At 43.5% G+C, this 20,775-nt stretch overlaps 1 protein-coding gene across 7 annotated transcripts in view; it reads left to right on the top strand.

The window, feature by feature from the left end:
* Positions 1–20,775, top strand: part of TEX10 (testis expressed 10) — a 119,528-nt gene that overhangs the window by 71,637 nt on the left and 27,116 nt on the right. For 5 of the 7 annotated variants that reach the window (XM_006031350.3, XM_006031351.3, XM_006031349.3 and 2 more), the window contains exons 10-11: positions 2,097–2,185; positions 5,148–5,281. In XM_006031350.3, coding sequence (XP_006031412.1) covers positions 2,097–2,185; positions 5,148–5,281 — 223 coding nt within the window. Of the gene's footprint in view, positions 1–2,096; positions 2,186–5,147; positions 5,282–15,669; positions 16,089–19,719; positions 20,016–20,775 lie in introns of those variants that run through there. The other 2 variants (XR_003095842.1, XM_025213003.1) reach the window with 2 other exon arrangements.

Below are 20,775 nucleotides of genomic sequence, written 5' to 3'. Positions count from 1 at the left end.
CAGATGGGCCCGGCTCGCGCCCGGCGAGGACGGGACCGGGAGCCGGCCCGCACACGTCCCAGCTGCCCCGCTGTGCCTGTGCTCCCTGACATGGCACTTACCCCTGACCTTCACCCCCTGACATCTGCCTCCGCCTCCCTCTCATGCTCCCTTCCCCTGATGCCCCTGCCCAACCGAGAGCCGCTCTGATTAAAGTGCCACAGCATCTTGTGTATCAGCGCCCCCACACTTTTAAAATGATGGTGGGGGTGCTTGGACAAAAGCTCATTCAAGCTTTAGTTCAGGTGACCCCACTGCCACTTTTGAAGCATGGGAATGCTGATGCCTGAGATGTGGGAGGCTGCTGGACCGTGGTAATAATTACCAAGCTCCAGCAGACTCAATTCATTGAGTCTGCTCTTATGCTCTGTAATTACAGCACGTTGGAGCAACCTCTGTGCTCATGTACAGGCGCCATTAGCTTTGTAAACTTAATGTTCTAAATTGGGTCGGCAACCCCCGGCACACGTGCCGAACATGGCACGCTAGCCCGTTTTCTTTGGCACACATTGGGGCTGGGGAGGCAGCAGCTGTTTGTAGCCTCCTGGCTGCAGCCGGTCCAGGTCTGGGTAGCTGCTGCCAACCAGGAGCCTGTGCTGCTCCCAGCAGGTAGCTGGGATGCTGCAAGCCCTGCTGGGAGCAGCCCGGTCTCTGTGGCTATCAGCAGCTACCTAGAGCTCGGGCCAGCTGCAGCCGGGAGGGTACAAACAGCTTCTGCCTCCTGTCCCCAGTGGGCGCAGTGCCGGCACCTGCTGCCTTCCCGGGCCTGGGAGACAGCCGGGACTGGGGTGGAAGGACATTATACAGAACTACTGCTTGAGTTAATGGAGTACCTGATAGCAGCAATAGCAGACCAGCAGTAGACGGGGATGAGACCTATGTTTTGTCAGTAGGCTTCATAGTTTTTTGCTAGTAGCAAAGGAATAGTGCAATTTAGTAACTTTGGATTCTTGGGGAAAGCATTGGTATTGATCACACTGTAGAATCCTATGTTTGCAAGTCTGGAAACTTTTATTGATTGATTGATTGATTGATTTACCAGTAACAATTTGGGTTGCATATATGCCCTGCTCACCCCCAGCTCATCTGATCTGATCTTCTCATGTTCTTCAGTTACTCCCATGCCCCTGCTGAATTTCCCAGTTGATTTCTTGTCTCCCTCTTTGCATTCCTCATCCAGGCTAAGTGCTCAAACTTGTCCACTGAAGTGTAACATACTAGAATCCAGTGTAGAGGTACCCTGGGAAAAATCAGATACACCAGTGCAAGTCAGAGTGTTGGTGTCATGTGTTTGCTTCAGCTGTGGAATAGTCATTTTGCCTAGTGCAGGCAGCCTGTTTTCACTTCTGCCACAATGTAGTGGTGGGGCCCTTTCCTTTTTCATGCTCTTGTGACAAGGTATTTAGCAGAATTCACAAATTCATTGGAATCTGACAGGGCCGCACCACGAACTCTTCTGCTGAGGTCACAAACTTGCAACCCCTGGGCTGTCAACCATGCTCCTTAGCGCCCGCACCACCCCAGCCCCTGCTTGTTTGGTGATGCTGACATCAGCAATCTAGCCTTTAGGCAGCCTGGCAGCAGGGCCTGGTCTGGATTGACTTGAGTATTCTGTAGGATAAAATAAGATTTACAAGCTTCTGTGGAACCCTAAAGGAAGGCTGGGCTGTTCTGGGAGTCGCAAGGCCTCCGCCCAGCTGATACAGTGTCATGGCCTTAATGCTTGTGCCCATGTGACGGTATATAACCGCATCTGTCCATTCTTCCATTCCACAGCCTAGCATCAAAAGGCAGCTTGTACAATGGCTACTTGGCAGTTACTGCAGGAGGGCTGGTCATCTGTTTAAAAAACAAAACAACACAAAACTGTCTTCTACAAACATGGGCAGCTAGCTTTGTGGTGATGGCATTAGTCCTGTTTAATAATAATAGTTGGGGATAGGAATGCCAAATGTAATGGTATTGATTTTTATTTTTAAATCGATCATATTAATATCTAATTGCTTGAAGTGCAATCTCAGTTATAGTGTTACCAGTTCTAATTGTTCTTTTTTTAGATCATCCTTTGCAGGATGGAAGTGCCAAGTGCAAGATGGTTCATTGAATGATATAGACTATTTCAGCTTCTTTTTTTCAACCCTCACAGGTAATCCATGTTAATTTTTTACTTTCAAAATAAGAAAATGGAAATTATTTTAATGAATTAGTGCAGGCTTCAGCAGTGTACAGTCCTTAGAGCTGCTAGATCTGGGCCATAGAGCTGAGGTGCTTCAACAGTGTTTCAGCAGTGTGGGGCTTTGTCCATGCTGGGTCTGAGTAGCAAGGAGTTGCACCCACACTGCAGCTCGGGTGGGAAGAAGCAGCAGCCAAGAAAAGCAGTAGTACACCAGTCTACCTCGTATCTGAGCCTGTTGTTAAGGCAAACAGCACTGAAACATTGCTGACTGCTGAACTATTGGATCTCATTTAGAAGAATTGATAAATAAGGTAGATCAATACCAACTGTGAGGTGCAGGTTAAAAATGCTTGTACACGCTGCAAAAAATCAGAAATTCTAGCAGCCTTGTACACTTTGCTTATTTGTTCTCTTTAATTCTGTTTTAGCCCCTTATACTTTCACTTCCAAGTACCATTTGGCCTGAAGTGTTTCACATTCTTTCAATGCATGGGTTAATTATTTTTTTTTCTGACTGCATTTTCTTCAAATTCTCAGTATTTAAATAAATTATTTTATCAAAAAATATTTTTCCCTATTTTAAGAAAATGCTTTGTGTCTATTTGTATATATTTTATTTACACACAAAATTAGAGTCTCTGCCAGATTGCTCTGGGCATCCTGACAGCATTTAAAATGTGCAGTTAAAGTACAGTGGTCTCTCCATTCTTCTTGGGTAATATTCTTAATGAACACTGAGTACTGATGCAGATAAGGCTATGTTTACATGGGGAAACTCGGGAAATTTAAGAGGAGGTCTACCATGTAACTTCATTTAGCATTGGTCATGCCTAATTTACCTCATGGTGAAAAAAGGTATCTTTTTCTTTTCTGTTTTTTTCAGAATAGCTCACAAGCATTAGTTACCTTGAGGTAAAAAATAGATATTTTAACAGCGAAGACGAGACTATATTGTTAGTGTAGAGGGAAAATCAGGAAAAACTTTATGTAAACAATAAGACTTTTGTGGTGCAGTGACACTTATTTTCAATCTGTTCATAAAGCATCTGGAAATTAAATGGAACATATACTGGTAACAATGGTTAAAAAGATCTTTGTAAACTACATTGAAACGATAAGTTTTGTAACGTTTGACCATTCATTAGCTGATGTTAAAAGGCAAAAAATACAAGTAACTAATTAGTTGATACCTGTTTGATTTTAAAAAAAATTTTTTTTCATATTTCAGAACACAAACTTGTTAGCTTTTCTTTTCTTTCTTTGCATAAGTAGTTTGGAGCAAATTGTTCTGCAGTGAAATAGTTGAACATATACTGAATTTGCTTCTAGAAGTATTATATTTTGACAGTATTTGCAGCCATTAGCTACTGTGCATATCCAAACTCAATATAGGAGGTGAAATTTCCAAAATGTATTTAACTGCAAAAAAACAGATTCCTTTATTATTTTTAAAACTGTATTAGCTATACCACTGAAAAACTGTGATATAAGTGAGCCTTTTTTTAACCAGTTTATAATTCAAAATTTTAATGGATATTTCTTAGGCCTCCTCTAGATGTGCAAGTAAAGGTACGATAGGACCTAATGTGTGATTCACACAATCACACCTCCTGTCATACGACATGTGCATGGCAGGAGGTGCAATTGTGGGATTGTGGCTTAGATCCCATTGTGCCTTGCTCGGGCTCCCTCTGCACTGGCAAGAAGCAAATTCCTGCAGTTGGGAGCCCCCTCAGTTGAGGGGCTGTCAGCAATGGGAGCACCTCACATACCCCTTGAGCTACATGATTGTGGCTGCCACTATGCCCCAGTCTTGGTGGTGTGTGAAACCCCTGCAGCCTTATCTTGGCTTCCACAATTCCCCAGCCCCAGAGGTTTCATGTACCGCCAGGGTATCTGGCTTCTGGCACCTAGTGTCTGCAGCTGTGTGACACTGTATCCCTGTGCTGCAAGGACCCAGAGTCAGTAGTTGCTGGGGCTGATAGTCCTCTCAGTTGTAGAACTCCCAGCCCTAGCTGCGCATGATGACAGGGCTCCCAGCCCCACAGGAGCAACTGATGGGGTGCACAGCCACAGGGAAGACCCTACTACATAAGACCCTACTACATTTGCTCCAAACTACTTATGAGGAGAGGCTGAGGGACCTGAACCTGTTCAGCCTCAGCAAGCAGAGGCTGAGTGGGGATTTGGTGGCTACCTACAAACTCGTTAGGGGAGATCAGCAGCAAATAGGAAGAGTCCTATTGCCCCCCAGCAGCACCTGGGGTGACGAGGAACAATGGCCAGAAGCTGCTGGAGAATAGGTTCAGGTTAGAGATTAGGACGCACTATTTCACTTTCCGGGTAGCTAGCATCTGGAACCAACTTCCTAGGGAAGTGATCCTCGCTCCTACCTTGGGTAAATTCAAGAGGAGGTTGGATGAACACCTGTCTGGGGTCGTGTGATCCCAGCGTGTGCTCCAACCAGTGGCGGGGGGTTAGACTAGATGATCTATTCAGGTCCCACCTGACCCCTAACTACTATGAAACATATGCAAATTAAATCTTGATAGCAACCAGCTATAAAGTTGGTACATATTTTTGAGGTCTAACTTTATAGGTGATTGGAGGTTTTTATGGTATGACAGCTGTATTGCACATGTAGCTGGTTTTAAAGTAACTGCGCAGTTAACCAGTTAATTGCACATTACCTGTTATATGTACAGGGGACCCTTAGATTTTCCCTTTCCCTTACCTCTTACTGCATTCTCAAGCATTTTCTTTTTTGAACTCAAACTTCATTTTGCTATCCTTTCTTTACAATATTAACTGAGACGTATCGGAATTGTTGAACAATAAATATTCTGTTAATACAAAAGAATTTTTTTTCAGTTGTCGTAGTAAAGTGGAACAGCACATGATGATAAACTGGTTTATTCCTTCTTTTTCCTAGGGTTTTCAAGAGAGGAATTGATGAGCCTTCAGAGCATTAGAGGAAAACCTCACATTAGCCAGACGCAGCTTTCACCTATTCGTCTCTATCTGACTGATCTGGACCAGTTTTTACACCACTGGGGTGTGACAGAGGTAATACTAGTTCTAAGAGACAGCATACAAACCCCAGAGTTCCTGATTCCTTCTCTTTATCCCTTGGTATTAGAAAGCTGTCCTAAGTTGAAAAGAGCTCAAAATATTATTGCTGCTAGATTTGTTTAAGGCCATTCCAGAGCCCTTTGACAGTATATTGGGCGAAGCTGATTTAAAAGGCAATTGTTCAGTAATAAACCTATTTTGGGCAAGAGGTAGATAAGTCTCAGTGGAAAATTCTTAAATATTAATTAGATTAGGACTTGGAATTAATTGTTGGCTGCCAAAGGAGAAGAAATTATTTGCAAAAACTAATTTTGAAAGATTTTTCTTGGAAGTAAATTCTGCTGTGAAAGAGCACCCTTATTAAACACACGAAATAAGATTGAACTGATACTACAAATACTTAAGAATAATTTCTTCTGTTCATCCACTCAGTTTACTTGAATTAGCAGTTTTCTAGTAGTACTGTGAATTCCGTGCCTGTCTCTATGATCATGCTGAGGTTTGCTCAGTTTAGATTTACTGTAGGTGCTAGAAGAACCTGAAGCTAGCAGATTTTATTTTAAGCAAATAAGAGGATTTTATTTTAAGCAAATAAGAGGATTTTATTTTAAGCTAATAAGAGAGATAAATATATTTAAACTAATCTTTGGGATACGTACTTCAGTTTTGATCTAGTCTCACTTAACAATGAGAAGACAGCTATGACAATAGAAGCAATTGTAAACAGCTGTTGTAATTAAGTATGTAGATTGTTTTTAGTATTGGCAATCCATTTTGCTTAAAGGTAGAGGCATATTGGGCTCCTTCTGTTCCCAGAATCAAACATAGAATAATACATAAAGTTAAGTGATGTTACCTAATAAGTGCACTGATAAATCTGTATCTGCATCTGTGTGTGCGCATACATTTATAAACTAGACTAAGCACTCTAAGCAACCTCTACAACCTTTTTTGTTGGAAAAAAATTCTTTAACTTTTTATTTAATGAATCCAACTTACCAAATAAATTTAAGATTTTAAAAATTCATCCAATCCCCTAAAATACACATACGATCTTTATCTTTCATAAACAGTGTTCCTTTAATATAAAGTCTTGTGTCCTTTTTTATCTTCCTTTCAGTCCCTGACAATTTCTTTTATAATTCAATCTACATTAAGCTTTTGCGTTTCTTCATCTTTATATATTAATTCATCCCTTCTTTTTCCTCAGAACTCTGCATATTATAACTTTCACTATCTTCTCATCTCTGCTTTTAAGTTTTAAATTTATTTCAAATTTGTTCTTCAGTGTTAGCTCATAGAACTTGCAATTACCTTCAGTATTTAGAAAAGTTTCTTCAGCTTTCTGGTTTAGAAGCAGAAAACTTTTTTTTTTTTCTTTGCAAGTTCCAGAAATTTGCACCAGCTTTCTAAGCTAGCATCTTTTTTCCTTTTCCCATGTAGAACGTTGACTTGACTGGCAGGTGACAGAACAAGGAGCAATGATCTCAAGTTGCAGCAAGGGAAGTTTAGGTTAGATATTAAGAAAAAATTTCTCACAAGGAGGGTAGTAAAACACTGGAACAGGTTACCCAGAGAGGTTGTAGAATCTCCATCTTTTGAGTTAAGACCTGGCTAGACCAAGCATTGGCTGGGATAATATACTTGGGGATGGCCCTGCTTTGAGCAGGGGGTTAGACTAGATGACCTCATGAGGTCCCTTTCAACCCTAATTTTCTTTGATTCTATGAACTTTAGTAATGCAAAAGTTTTTAAACTAGTCAGTGATTTTTGGGGTGTCACTTCTTTTCCAGGCTTTTGCAGGGGTACTTCTGGCAACCACGAGAAAATGACTAGTCAATTCCTTATGACTCGTAGGTTGCAAAGTTCTTAACAAGGTTCAATAAGAACACTAAGGTGTTATCTAATAACTGACATTTTACTTCTCTCACCATGTCTCCAACCTTCTTTCAGCACAGTGTGATTCTGGGACATGTCTACCATATGTGGTAGAATTCTCCCAACTGATAATACTGCCTCCAGCATTTGCCTATTCCTGTACCATAAATATGTTTAATTTTAAGTGGGGTGAGATACCATCATATACAATTTTAAAATAGTTTACTGGTAATGTTTAAGTGATATTGTAGCTGCGATGGACCAGAAAGTATGAAAGAAACAAGAATCTTTGTGGGGGGTCATCTTTTATTGGACTAGCTGCATGTTTGGGTACATTGAGACAAGCTTCAGGTCAGGCCTGAAAAAGAGTGCATTGCATTTGAAAGCTAGTCTAAGGCATTCATTTCTACCACTGCAAATTTGCAGCAGTAGGAATCTTCCTGAGAGAGGGAGTGTACAAGTGTTCCAATGTATAGACATCTCTCCCTTGCTCCCCACACCTTTTCCAGACCAGGATCCTGCTGGTCTTGGGGAGGCTTGGAGAACAGCAGCAGCAGGGCTCATCTTGAGCACTGGGAGAGTCCAGACACAGGAAAATGGCCCTGCAGCTTTCCCAGACTGTCATCCCCTGGATCTGCAGGTAGACTTCTAGCTGAATTCAAAAAGGGATTGGACAAATTCTTGGAGGAAAGATGCATCAGTAACTATTGTGCATGGGAGTTAGGGATACAGCCTCTGAATCAGAACTTCCTAGACCTTAAATGCTGGAGGCAGCAAGTGAAAGAGGAACAGTGAGGGGGGGGAAACCCTGGTTATATCCTGTTCATTCTCCCTTTCAGCATCCACTCTACCACTGTGTGACACAGGATACTAGGCAAGATTGACTTACAGTCTGACCCATTAAATGACTGTTCTTATGGACTCCTCCCATAAGGGAATCTGCCATTAGCCTTCTCGCATGCTCAGAAGAAGTCCAGCTGCCAGTGCTTTCTGAGGCCATGGTACAGTATCTCCTTGGAGAGGAGATATTCAGGATTTTTCTCCCAGAGCAAAAATGGCTGCTCCAGGAGAAAAGTAATCTGGGAACAACCAATGTTAAATCATTCCCAGAAGAGTTTCTCCCGAGACAGCAAACATCTATACAATTTACCCTTCTGGAAGAAGCAACAATACAGTCCTCCAGCATCCCCAGTTGCTTTGTCCCTTCTCCACCTCCCCTCCCCCACACACTTCTTGTCCTCCCTGACAGTCAGTGTGTCACTCTCTGCACTCTGCTGCCCCAGCCAAGCAGGAAACAAAACACACCCCCTTCACAATCCTGACATTGTGCTTCAGGGAGATGCAGGCAGTCTGGGTCAGCCAGTCAGGGCTTCCCTCTGCATTGTTGCCATTCTGTCTCCAGTCTGGGTTCCCCCTGGTCTGGAGAAGGCTTTGCAAGGGGAAAAGGGCAGCAGCAGCTAAACTCCTCCCCTGATTTGGAAGAAGTTGAGGTGCAAGAAAATGCCCTCCTACTTTCTCCTGAGGACTGCAGCCTGAGGAAGACATAGAGAAAGCTTCTGCTTGAATTCTCCAGATTTACCAGGGATCCTGGTTTTCTGTGATAAAAAACCCCCTGCAAATTCTCTGATTAAAAACCCCCAAATCCATGATTAAAATTAAAGGCCCTCCACAGCCCCTGCCCCCTTGCCCTGTCAGAGGGGGCCCCCAGCTGCCAGGGCTATGCCAGGGACCCAGGTCCACAGTTTCCTGCCCCCAACAGAAGGCAGCTGCAGCAGGAGCATGGAGCCGGCTCCCCCACTGCTGCTGCCACCTGTTGCTGACTTGGGCAGGGGCGGGGCTGGCTTCCGGCAGCTGCATGCACTCCCAAGGAGCAAAGGGGACCCATGCCCCCAGATCTTTAGAGTGGGCAGGCTGTGGGCTTGAGCTCCTTCCCTGCTTCCCCCTCCTCGTGGGGCCGCTGTAACCCTACAGGCAAGACCTGGTGCAGCTGGGAACAGTGGGGCCGTGCCGGGGATCTCCTTTCCCCACTGCTGCTCCTCCTGAGCCTGCTGCTGCTCTGAGTGGTGGAGCCCCACACTGCTTCCCTCAGTGCAGCCCCACATGCAGGAGGCACATCGCTGGGGCAGTGTGGAGCAAGCAGTGGCTAGGAGATCCCTGCGTGGCTCTTCTGTTCCCAGCTGTACTGGGTCATGGGGAGGTGAGCAGGGCACAGGGATCTGGAGGAAAGCGAACCTGACCTAGGCCTTGTGATTGACTAAAAGTGGCAGGTTTCACCCTTCCCCCTCTGCCTCCTTCTCCCCCTGCCCCTCCGGGCAGGGTTGGGGCTTTCCCGCCCTGTCTGCAAACAGCTCTTGCAGGCTGGAACTCAGCCAGCCTGAAGAGTTCTTTGCAAAAGGGGGAAATCCGCAGGTTTCTCTGCTAAAAGAGAAAATCTGCGCTTTCTCTGATAAAACCATGAAATCTGTGGTTTTCTCCATTTTTCCATGGGAAATGGAAAACTCGGCTCCCTGATGATTTACAGAATTCTCGAGCATATGGGTGTTCGTTGTAGTGAGCGAAACTCTTGGGGGAGATCTTAAAGATGTCAAAGTAGAAGATCTTTCTCATGGATGGGGTATGTTTACTTCTTGAGAAACTTAATTGGACACCTGTGTGCTGGCAATTTCTGCTAGGGGAAAGCCTGTAGGTAGCCTAAGTCTATCCCACCTTGCAGTTGGTCCAATAGATATCACCCATAAAAATCTTTATCTGTTATTTTCTTTTTTTCTGTTTTACAGATAGCTATCTAAGGACCATTGTTCCAGATGGTCTCCTATTCTTCAGCACTAAATTCTGATCCAATTTCAAATAGTTCATTTTGTCATAAACCATGTTTTTTATTCTATATGGCTACTTTAAAATTGCTATATGTAATACAGTAGTTTTCATAGATTTCACAGACATTAGAGGCTGGAAGGGACCTTGTGAGATCGAGTCCAGCCCCCCTGCCAGAGGCAGGAAGTCTGCAGGGATCAGATGATCCCAGCAAAATAAACATCCAAATGCCTTTTGAATGAGTCCAGAATAGGTGCTTGTACCACCTCTTGGGGGAGTCTGTTCCAGACCTTGGACACCCGAACTGTAAAGATGTTTTTCCTTATATCGAGTCTGAATCGGCCTTCTAGAAGTTTGTGGCCATTAGGCCTAGTTATCCCTTGGGGACACCTGGTGAACAACTGTTCTCCCAGATCCTGATGCACCCCCCCCTCTTATATACTTATAGGCAGCCACCAAGTCCTACCTGAGCCTTCTCTTGGCCAGGCTGAAGAGTCCTATGTCGCTCAGCCTCTCCTTGTAAGGCTTGCTCTCTTGGCCTTTGATCATATGGGTGACTGTCCTCTGGATTCTCTGGAGCTTATCCACATCCCTCCTGAAGTGGGGGGCCCAAAACTGGATGCAGTACTCCAGCTGCAGCCTCACTTAGGCTGAGTAAAGCGGGAGGATGCCGTCCCTGGCTATGGTTCATCTTGTGGTCAATCAAGACCTCCAAGTCCCTTTCGGTTGCGGTGCTAGTGAGCGTAGCACCACCGAGCCTATAAGTATGATGCTGGTTTTTCCTCCCAAGGGGCAGTACCCTGCATTTCTCTACATTGAATGCCATCAGGTTTTGGTCTGCCCACTTCGCAAGTGTGTCCAGGTCAGCCTGTATCCCCAGCCTGTCCTCCAGTATGACCGTCTTCCCCTGTAGTTTAGTGTCGTCCGCAAACTTTTCCAGTCCTTATCTGATGCCTGAATCCAGGACATTAATGAAGATATTGAAGAGTACTGGCCTGAGCCCTGAGGGACTCCACTGGTAACCTTGTGCCACATTGATTTGTTCCTATTGGCTAGTACCCTTTAGGTCTGATCCGGGAGCCAGTTCCCTAGCTATTGGACCATGACATGGTCGAGGCCACAGTTCCCTAGCTTGGTTGTGAGGACATCATGGGAGAGCAAGTCAAAGGCCTTCTTGAAGTCCAGATAGATGACGTCAACCTTATCTCCCTTGTCCAGGGAATGTCACCTGGTCATAGAAGGAGATGAGGTTGGTCAGGCAAGACCTTCCAGTAATAAAACCATATTGGCTGGCATTCAGTAGGTTGCCTTCCATTAGCCTGTTGCAGATGGATCCCTTGATAATTTTCTCCAAGATCTTTCCAGGGATGGACATCAAACTGATAGGTCTGTAACTCCCCGGATCTTCTTTCTTCTCTTTCTTGAAGATTGGGACCACGTTGGCTCTTTTCCAGTCTTCCAGTACATCACCCAAGCACCACAGGCTTTCGTATATCTTGGCCATAGGGCATGATGTCTGCCAGCTCTTTTAAGACTTGGGTGTAATCCATCTGGGCCCGCGGACTTACGGATGTCAAGCCTCTCGAGGTGTTCTCTCACTTGATCCATGTCAATTGTGGGCCCATCTCCTGAGCCCTGTCTCCTTTCAAACTTCCTAAAGTCACAGAACACTTTTATATCACTTCTTCCGTAGAAGCCCTACCACTATCCTAAAGATTGACGCCGAGCCAGGCAACCCGGCTCAGCAATGGTGGCACACTACCTTCCAGCCTGCTCCACCATAACTCTTTGCAGAACTCCTGAAGACCTATTGTGAAACCCCAAGGTTGTGTGTAACACAGTTTGAGAGCCAATTTTGTAATACAGACTATTGTTTATGTGTTTTGTAGGTGTGATCAGTTGGGTTTTTTGGGGTTTTTTTCGTGTTTTTTTTAATTCTGTTAAATTTCTACTGAGGTTTACCTTTCTTTGGGAGTGTGTTGAAAACTGTCTCAATTGCACATACTGGAAAAATGGGATTTTAATGTCTCCTACCATACATTTGCATTTCTTCAAAAGATCTGAATATATTTTTTTTGAACAATTGTCCAAAATGTATTATACTGATCTGTTTCTAGGTATTAAAGCTTTCTAATAAATTACTAGGATTAAATTCAGTATTATTATGTATAGGTGCTAAGAGTAATGGATATGAGCCTATTTTCTTATGTGTGGTGTTCCACATTTTTTATTTTTGCTCTTGTAAAGGGGTGATTTATAATTTGGCCTGGAAGATTTTAGTTATGATAATATATTAAGTTTCACTGGTGGACAGAAGCTCTGAAGCACGAGATTACTAGATTCTTTCTGTCTGGGAGACTTGTTTTTCTTTCAGACCCAACATAGGGATACCAAACACTTAAATGCGTGTATTGTATACACTGATTATACCTCAGGGAACACACCTCCCTTTTCATATTGTCTGTTTCACAAATTTGTCAAGCTCCCTTTTGAATTGGCTTGGGTTCCTTGCCCTCTTTAGTTTTATTCAGAAAACAATTCCAGAACTTGATCCCGTTGATTGTTAGAAACCATGTTCTAATTATCTGTGTAATTTTTTTTTTGTGACCAGCTTGTAGCCCTGGTGCCTCTGCTCAGTAACTCTCAAGGGGCTGTGCCTCTCATTGTATGTTTCAAGTGGTGCTTTTAATTTTATTCAGCTATTTTTTCACAAAAGCCATTCAGGGTGACGATGATGTGTAGGCCATTTAACAATGGGCCTAGCACTTAACATTGCAGGTTCACTGAAGAACCCAAAACAGTAAGGGGGAAATAAGCCCAGGTTTTGGAAGTTGAGAGGGTAAAAAAAAAAAAATTTAAATCCTGGCTTGGAGAAGGGTAGCACCTTTTCTCAATATCTACTTTTGATGCAGTGAACAAAACTTATTTCCATGAAGGGGGAAGAAAAAAACTGGAATCATGGTGATGTTGTCTAAGGATATGATTGGAAGTTGTCAAATACAGTTCTCTGAAGTTTTTCAGAAATATGTTTTTATGTAAAGACTCAAAAGAGAAAAGGTGCTTCTGCTTCCTGAGGTATGTAGTTGCCTGTGAAGGCTTGGCCTGTAATAAAAAATGTGGCTTTTGAAGGACCTAAGCTTTCATGAGACACTGCAGTGATTTCCCAATCGAAGATGTTTATTTTTGTGGGAAAGCTGTAAGTTTTGGAGGGCTACTTCCCCAAATTGGATAAAAAAATCCATATTTTAACCTGTGAGCTGTGCATCTTCACATACTTCTTTAGTTTCTGCAAACATATCTGTTTTCTTTTTATCTGCCATTCTATTTATGTTTGTTTCATGGGTTTCTAAACATGTAAGTTATTGTCTCCAGCAGGAGTGGGCAAAATAAAGCCTGGGGGCTGGATCCACTCTGCCAAGGCATTTTATCCGTCCTGCAGTGAGGCTGGAGTGGTACAGTAGCTGGACTCTGTTTCCTGGCAGCCCTGGGTTGGCTGCTTCTGGCTCTTGCTGTTGGACCTGGCCCCCCTGCCTGGGCACCTTGTCCTGTCTGCTTGCACCTGTTGCCAGGGGTGAGACCTGTGCAGGCAGGGTGTACAGCCAAGTGGATGGGATGGGGCCGTGGGCAGGGAGCAGCATCCGGGAGTGAGATGGGCAGGCAGGGCTGGGGATTGGAATCACAGCGTGGTAGCAGCATGGGGCCAGGCCTGGGGCAGAGCCACAATCTGCTGCCAGCACGTCCCTGCAGCGGGTGCCAGTTCCATGGGTAGAGGTGTGCGGGGAGTGGATCGCGGCTCTGCCCTGGGCCCTGGCCCCACACTGTCACTGTCTCGTAATCCCGATCTCTGTTCAACCGCCGGCCCTGCCCACACATCCCGCACCCAGATGCTGCTCCTCTCTCCCCCACCCTCAGCCCCGTCCCATCTGCTCAGCTGCATGTCTTGCCTGCATGGGTCCTAGCCGTCTCCATGGAGATCCTGGGATCGTTAGGTGGTGACAGCATGGGCCTATGGCCTGGGACCCAGGGCAGACCCATGATCCACTCAACACGCACCTTGCCCACAGAACCACATGCAGGGAGCAGATCACAGATCGTGGCTCTGTCCCAGGCCCAGCCCCGCACTCTTACCACCCTGTGATTCCGATCCCAGCCCCGGCCCTGGTCCTCCTCCTGGATGCTGCTCCCTGCCAGCCCGCAACCCCATCCCAGCTACTTGGCCATGTGCAGGGGCCACTTGAGGAGTTATGGTGAGCTACTGTTGGGGGTGGTACTGATCCAGCCTGTGAAAGCTCACTAAAACTCCCAAAGTGGTCCTCCGGCCAAAATAATTGCCCACCCCTGGTCTACAGGGTATCAAGAATTAAAATAATAGATGTTTAAAGACCAGTGGCTGCTTTTTTTCTGATGTGGATTTTCTTTAGTTTATGAATTGCCTCCAAAACATGAGAAATTCTGTAAAGAACCAATACGTTAAGAGACATGAATGGAATTAATCAAGAAGGGGGAGATGCATGCCAAAGCTAGTAAAAAAAAAAAAAAAAAAAAAAAAATTACTATCTGAGCTAGTTTTTGACAGAAAATTGGGTTCTCAACAAAATAAACCATGAAATTGTCTCCTTTCTGTGGAAAATTTTGACGTTTTTCTTAGATAACCAAATATCTGATTAACTAAAAATATACAGGCTTCAGACAAAAACCAAAAATTTGCTTTGGGAAATACCATGTCCGTGTCTGAAAGTGAGTACCTTGTGCCCCATTCCTCACGGTGGGCTAGAGGGGATGCACCATGTTCATATGAATCCCGTGGTTCACTGCAGTATTTCAGCAAGTGGGCAGACCACTTTTGCTTCATGGGAAATGTAGTCTAGTTAAGGAAGCCTGTCCCAGGGATAAGAGTAATGGCATGAACTAATCCAAACTACATTTCCTGTGAGGCCTCATGATCACATTTCCTCATGTAAATATTTGCTTTTATTGGAGAGGCGTTTTTTTTTTTTTTCTCCTCTGAAAAGTCGAGTTTACTTCAGAATAATAATAATAATAAACCCTATCTACCTCCAAAAGACGGTGCTGATTTTGGTGGAAGCAAATGATAGATGAATTGATGATGAGGGAAAGGGAGGAGCATGTTCCAGCATGGTCTGTTGAATAATTAACCTTCTGAGCTTTATTTGATAGTTAATAAATATATAATAAATAAATATAAAATTTATGTGACCTTCCCAAAAAAGACTCAAGGCTGCTTGCAGTAAGGAAGCAAAGGAATTGATAAAACAAGAGAACAAACCAGCTTATGAAAGCAAGTAGAATATGTGGGATATAAATATAGTAATAACAACAACATTAACATTATTCCAGTTTCTCCTTGCTAGCTCTAAACACTTATCAAAATAGGCTTCTTTAAAATTTTGATTACGCCAGCTTTGTCTAGGGCTCTGTGGTGATACCCTCATGTTATTTAAAATACTTGGGCAACTATTTAGTATTTTTAATACAAGGCACACAAGCCTCCAGTAATTGGAATAAAGCAGCTCTTAGACTTCTAGATTTTCTGGAGAATTGAATTCCAAATATTGGACAGCTATAAGTTTTGGGACTTCTTTAAGGGGAAAAAAGATTAAGGATGGAAATAAATGAGAAACTGAAGGTATTGGACACTTAGTATACTTACCTGTTTGTATGTCTTTCAGATCCAGTGGAAAGTGATCTTGGCTTTTTGGTATTTGATAGAAGTGTAGGGCATCTATTTGGTACAATCATAAATCCAGACTATTCATTTGATACGGACTGAAAATATATAAATAACACAGATTCAGCAGAATGCGAGCCACATGTCTGGATAAGGCACTTGTAAAAAGAAAAATGGTAATTTCAGGCCTGGATTGTTCAGTTGAAAATGTGCTAGAATTCCTTATTTTGTAATCATTAGCTTTGTTTGCATGTGGTCATGAATAGTAAGTGGAAAAAGAGGTAGAAAATTTAGTGCTTCTTGTCATGACCCAAAGGCATGATTTTGTGTGTGCTTCGGCACCAGAATTATCCCTGCCAAGTTGCAGCTTTATTGCACGGGAGAGTTTCCTGTTGCAGAGGAAAACCCCGGTGCAGGGACGAGTTTCCCGCCTTTCTGCAGCTTCTTTTGCAGAGTGCATTGCTCGAGTTGCAAGAGGAATGCACAGTGCAAAAGAGTTCCCGCCACTGGTATGTAAATTTGTTCCCCGCTATTGGCTAGTTTTAAATTATTCCCACGTGGCGGCTAACGATTGGCCTGTTAGCCGTACAAGAGGCTTGAGCAGTTTCCGCCCAAGCCGAAGAAGACTCCACATCCATCTCGTGGGGACTCTGGATACATGGCAGGGTAATAGAGACCCTGTGTGAGATTCAGAGGAGCTTGGCGACCTGATCCACCGCCCACCTCTCTTCCCGTCTTCGAGCGCAACTTTTATAAGACGTACCTACGATTCTGATTTTGGTGGCACGTTCACCCAGAGCATCCGGAGCTCTGTTCCGTGGAGCCTAGCAAACTCCACGTGATTGTCCGTGTTGTCTGTGTCTGTAACCGCAACTCAAGCAAGTTTTCCAGCCTACACCACTGCCATCTTGGTGTAAGTAAACAATCTTTTAAACTACCGCTAAGCGTTTGTGCCTAATTCCAGCTCGTCGGCCCTCCCTCTCCGACCCGGCATGCCCGGGCTGCTGGCCACAGCCCGTGTGCAGCACGGAAAAGGGCTCGGGTCGCTCCCGGCCCGCACACTTCTAAATCAGGGGTGGCCAACCTGTGGGTCCAGAGCCACATGCAGCTCTTCAGAAGTGAATATGCGTCTCTTTGAATCTTTGCACAAGCAGTTCCATTTGGGAGCTGGTCACCGTATGCTGTGCAAAGATTCAAGATTCAAGGATATTAACTTCCGAAGAACCGCATGTGGCTCCGGACCCACAGGTTGGCCACCAAATGGTTTATAATGGTTTCAAACAGAACAAGGTTTCAGAATGTTTTTGGTTCTGGTTTTTTTAATGCTTCTATCCTGAATAATTCGGGAAATTAATCCCGGGATATTAGTCAGTACAAAGCCATGTAAATATTCAGTGAAGGCTTTTTTTAGTGAATCTGTGATTAATTTTGGGAACAGTATATAAGAAGGTTTATACACTTGTTTTATGTCCATCATACCAGCATAATGTTGGTGTTAGAGGATTTGCAGATTGCAAGTAACCTGGTGGAGCCAGCAACGAGCACACCGCCTCCATAGGTCCCACAGGGTCGCACAGGATATTAGCAGCAGGACAGGGAATTCAGCTCAGGTCTTCCGGGTCCCGAGCCAACATCCTTACCACTGAGCCAACCTTTCTCCCCATTTAAGATGGTAACTTTTTTTATAGAAAGATGTTATTTTTGGGTGAATGTGTAGTTTTATGTTCATACTCGGTTACAAAATTTTCTAAATGCAGAAGGCTTGGCTAACGTTTTTAGCAACTTATACTTAAAATGATAGCTACAATTTTATTAAAGCCAGTTGTTTAAGATTGTCTCCCTGCGGCTGAAACAGATGAGACTCCAGAATAAATTATTACAGCAACAGGAGTAAGTTCAGGTTTTGTTCATATTAACTAGGCACATAATGTGTGTCAAGTAATACTGTTCCATTCCTCTGTAATTGAATTGCCCTGTCAGTGTCAAATGGAATAATAATAATGGAAAAGCAGTTTATTAAAGGCAGCAATGTGTATGTGATGATTTTTGTGCTGTGAATTTAATGTCTAATGGTGTGGTGTCAAGAGATTTCTACGTAAAGGGCAGTCCACTTTTTTTTTTTTTTAATTCTGCTTGAAGCCTGGATTCTATAACAGTTGTCTTATTTGACTGCTACAGTATACCAATAACCTGACCTGCATAAGGCATATACAATAAGATATTTAAATTTAGAGGACCTAAGTTGGGGGCTCAGGCTCATGTCAGCAGTTATAAAGAGCCTTGTATCCAAAAGCCTTGGAACAAAATGGAGGCAAAAAGGCAGAAGCAACAACTTCAGTGCAATTAAAAAAATGTATGTCAATGCAGTTACCATTGCAAGATGGACGAAAATTTTAGGGCTTAAATTGTTACAAGCTGGAAACACCAATAAGGAAGAGGATCCAGGAACTAAAGTTAACAAACTTTTTAATAAATAATATCTGATAGTGGATAAGAAACTGAACACTGGCATGGCTAAATATTCTGAGAGCAGATAAAAGATGAAAAGCCATGAAAAGAGCTTGTATTAGTTTTCAGTAGGTTGGAATACTTGCTGTTTTGGGGCATATACATAGAACACACATTAAAGAGTCCTGTAAAATCTGGAAGAGATTATCAGACAGACTTACAAAGGCTGTCTACATAGGCAAATCAACCAAAGTGCAAAGTCATACATCTTAATACTGTACTGAGATTGCAAACAGGGAGAGAGAGAGAGATAATAGGTCATTGTTTTAAGGAATGTGCCTTTGGACTTTTGTCCCAACAAAAGCCTGATTTCTGGTGTTTGCTGTGTTCCAAATCCAGATTTAAAAAGTAGAGACAGAAATAGTTCCATCTCCTGGCTGGTTGCTATTTTACCTGAGTTCTTAGACAATGATAGGCCACTGTGTAATTAAGCTAATGGCTCACATTTTCAGTGCTAGCTACTAATCACTTGCAAGGATTTCCCAGTAGATAATCCAGGGCCACCACAAGACAGGTTACTTATGTTTCAAGCCTAGACCTACATAGTTTTTAAAACATAGTGTAGAGTCTTATCTATGTAATATGATGGAACATTCATTGAAATATGTAGCTTGAGGGTAAGTAACTCACAGCATGCATGGTTATATATAGCATCCACTTCTTCTACTGTTGGAGTCAGGATACCAGGCTAGATGGACCATTGATCTGACCCAATGTGGAACTTCTTCTACCACAAGTGACATGAACAGCCTGTGTGTGGCATGTGGCAGATCAGGGGAGGAGCAGAGAACATTGCGACATGGAGCTGAAAGCAGAGCAACAGATCAGGCTGGGAGCACAGAGCAGGGAGCAGAAAGAGTGACAGATCAGGCAGGGAAAGGAGATTGGAGTGGCATTTGGGAAGGGTCCAGGGCTTATTTTGTGATACCTGCCAAAAAGGTTGGCACATTGTAGCTGATAATGCACGTTGTCCGTCTTGAATTAGAAATACATTTTTATTCTTCTCATATTTTAGAAACAAAGAACTTCCATATAACCTATTGCTTTTACTAAACCCTACAAATTGTAGTATGTGGAGCTCCCAAATGCAGTTGTTTCTCTCAAGGTAGCCAGCTTCATTTCTTTTCTGCTGTTACTTTTTTAACAAAATATAGGTACTTTTATGAAACCTGTTGAATGCCTTGTACAGTGTGCCAGTGTGAAATGTATTGCATACTCATTTTATACCAACTCCTTCATGTGGACACTCTTACCTGCACCTGAACTGTGAACTTCTCTGTGTATATAGACCTTACATTGCAGGACATGTATACACTCCTAAGCCTGCACCTTATGAAATTGTAAGGTTTCACGCCTACTGCTGGGTTGGGGTGGCAGTGTGGTCCTAGTCCATTGCTATAGCTCCAGAAATAGAAATTTGAGCCCTGTTCTGCAGTTGGGCCAAAGACTGCCCCCAGGTATAAATGAGTACTAAGTTAAAAGGGCTGGGGAGCAGAGTGGCAGGACATAATGCTAGTCACATTTTTTTTCTTGTGTATCATAGGCTACAGAAACAGATGCCCTTCAATCTCACTAACCTCAGGGGGTGTTTGATTCAAATAAACCTTTGACTTCCTGCCTACCAGGCAAATGGGCATACAACAGGGAACAAGGCCTACGGAAAGAAGCAAGAGGGAGTTCCTTACAGCTACTATGTGAGAAGCCCAGAAAATGAGACCTGTACAGGAGACAGAAACCAGCTGTGTGGGACAGGCTCAGCTGGAGAGGGGTGGGGAGCCCCAGAAGGGGGATTTTTAAGGGCTGAGAGTCTCTGGAGTAAAAGACTGACAAGACCATGAGGTATAGTATGACCCTATTGGGTTGCTTTGTTTTGAATTTTGTGAATAAAGCCGTGATGGAGAACTAGAACTGCTCTGTGCAGTGTATACCTTTGCCTTCTCTTGCATTGCGCCTGAGCTGATGAACTTAAAACAACCTACCTTTGTCACTAGAAAGAGAACAGTTAATCATACCTACTGGTTATAATCACTTTAGAAAAACTTCATGTCCCTGGAAGAAAATAAAGGTTTTGTTTTTTCTCTCTGTTTGGTTGCATTTATTTGGTACAGATGTTTTAATGCCTGCTCTACAATCATGTCATTAAAACTTTCTGCAGTAAAGTATGGTCAGTTGGGATGAAAGTCATGAAGTGGTGTAGGTATGATGGTGCTGGGTGTGAACAGACATTTACTTGAAGTGGTGCTCTGGGTTGTGCACCAGCCTGTAGTGTTACAAAGGTTTCACCCCTGCTTCATACAAGATTAAAGTTGGGATGATTTAAGTGATTTATTGTGTCAGGCATGCATACATAGTAATTGGAGTGTAGCAGCTACTGTGCCATCCTGATAGCATCAGCTACCCCTTCCCTTTTGAAACCTCTCCAACTGAATGTTTGTTCATGCCTCAAGTGTCTCTGTGCCTAAACGTTAGGCACCTGGGTCTTGCAGTGGAATTCACAAAACCAGTTTGGGGGCTTAAGTTCCCAGCACTAAATAGGGAGATTCATGTTGCCCACAGCTAGAGTTCGGATTTACAAGCTTAATTAAGAAAATGTTAAAAT

This window comes from Alligator sinensis, unplaced genomic scaffold (assembly GCF_000455745.1).
Source record: "Alligator sinensis unplaced genomic scaffold, ASM45574v1 scaffold882_1, whole genome shotgun sequence".
Classification (NCBI taxonomy): domain Eukaryota; kingdom Metazoa; phylum Chordata; order Crocodylia; family Alligatoridae; genus Alligator; species Alligator sinensis.
Note: the sequence above shows the minus strand (reverse complement) of the source record. Positions and strands in the feature narration are given on the sequence as shown.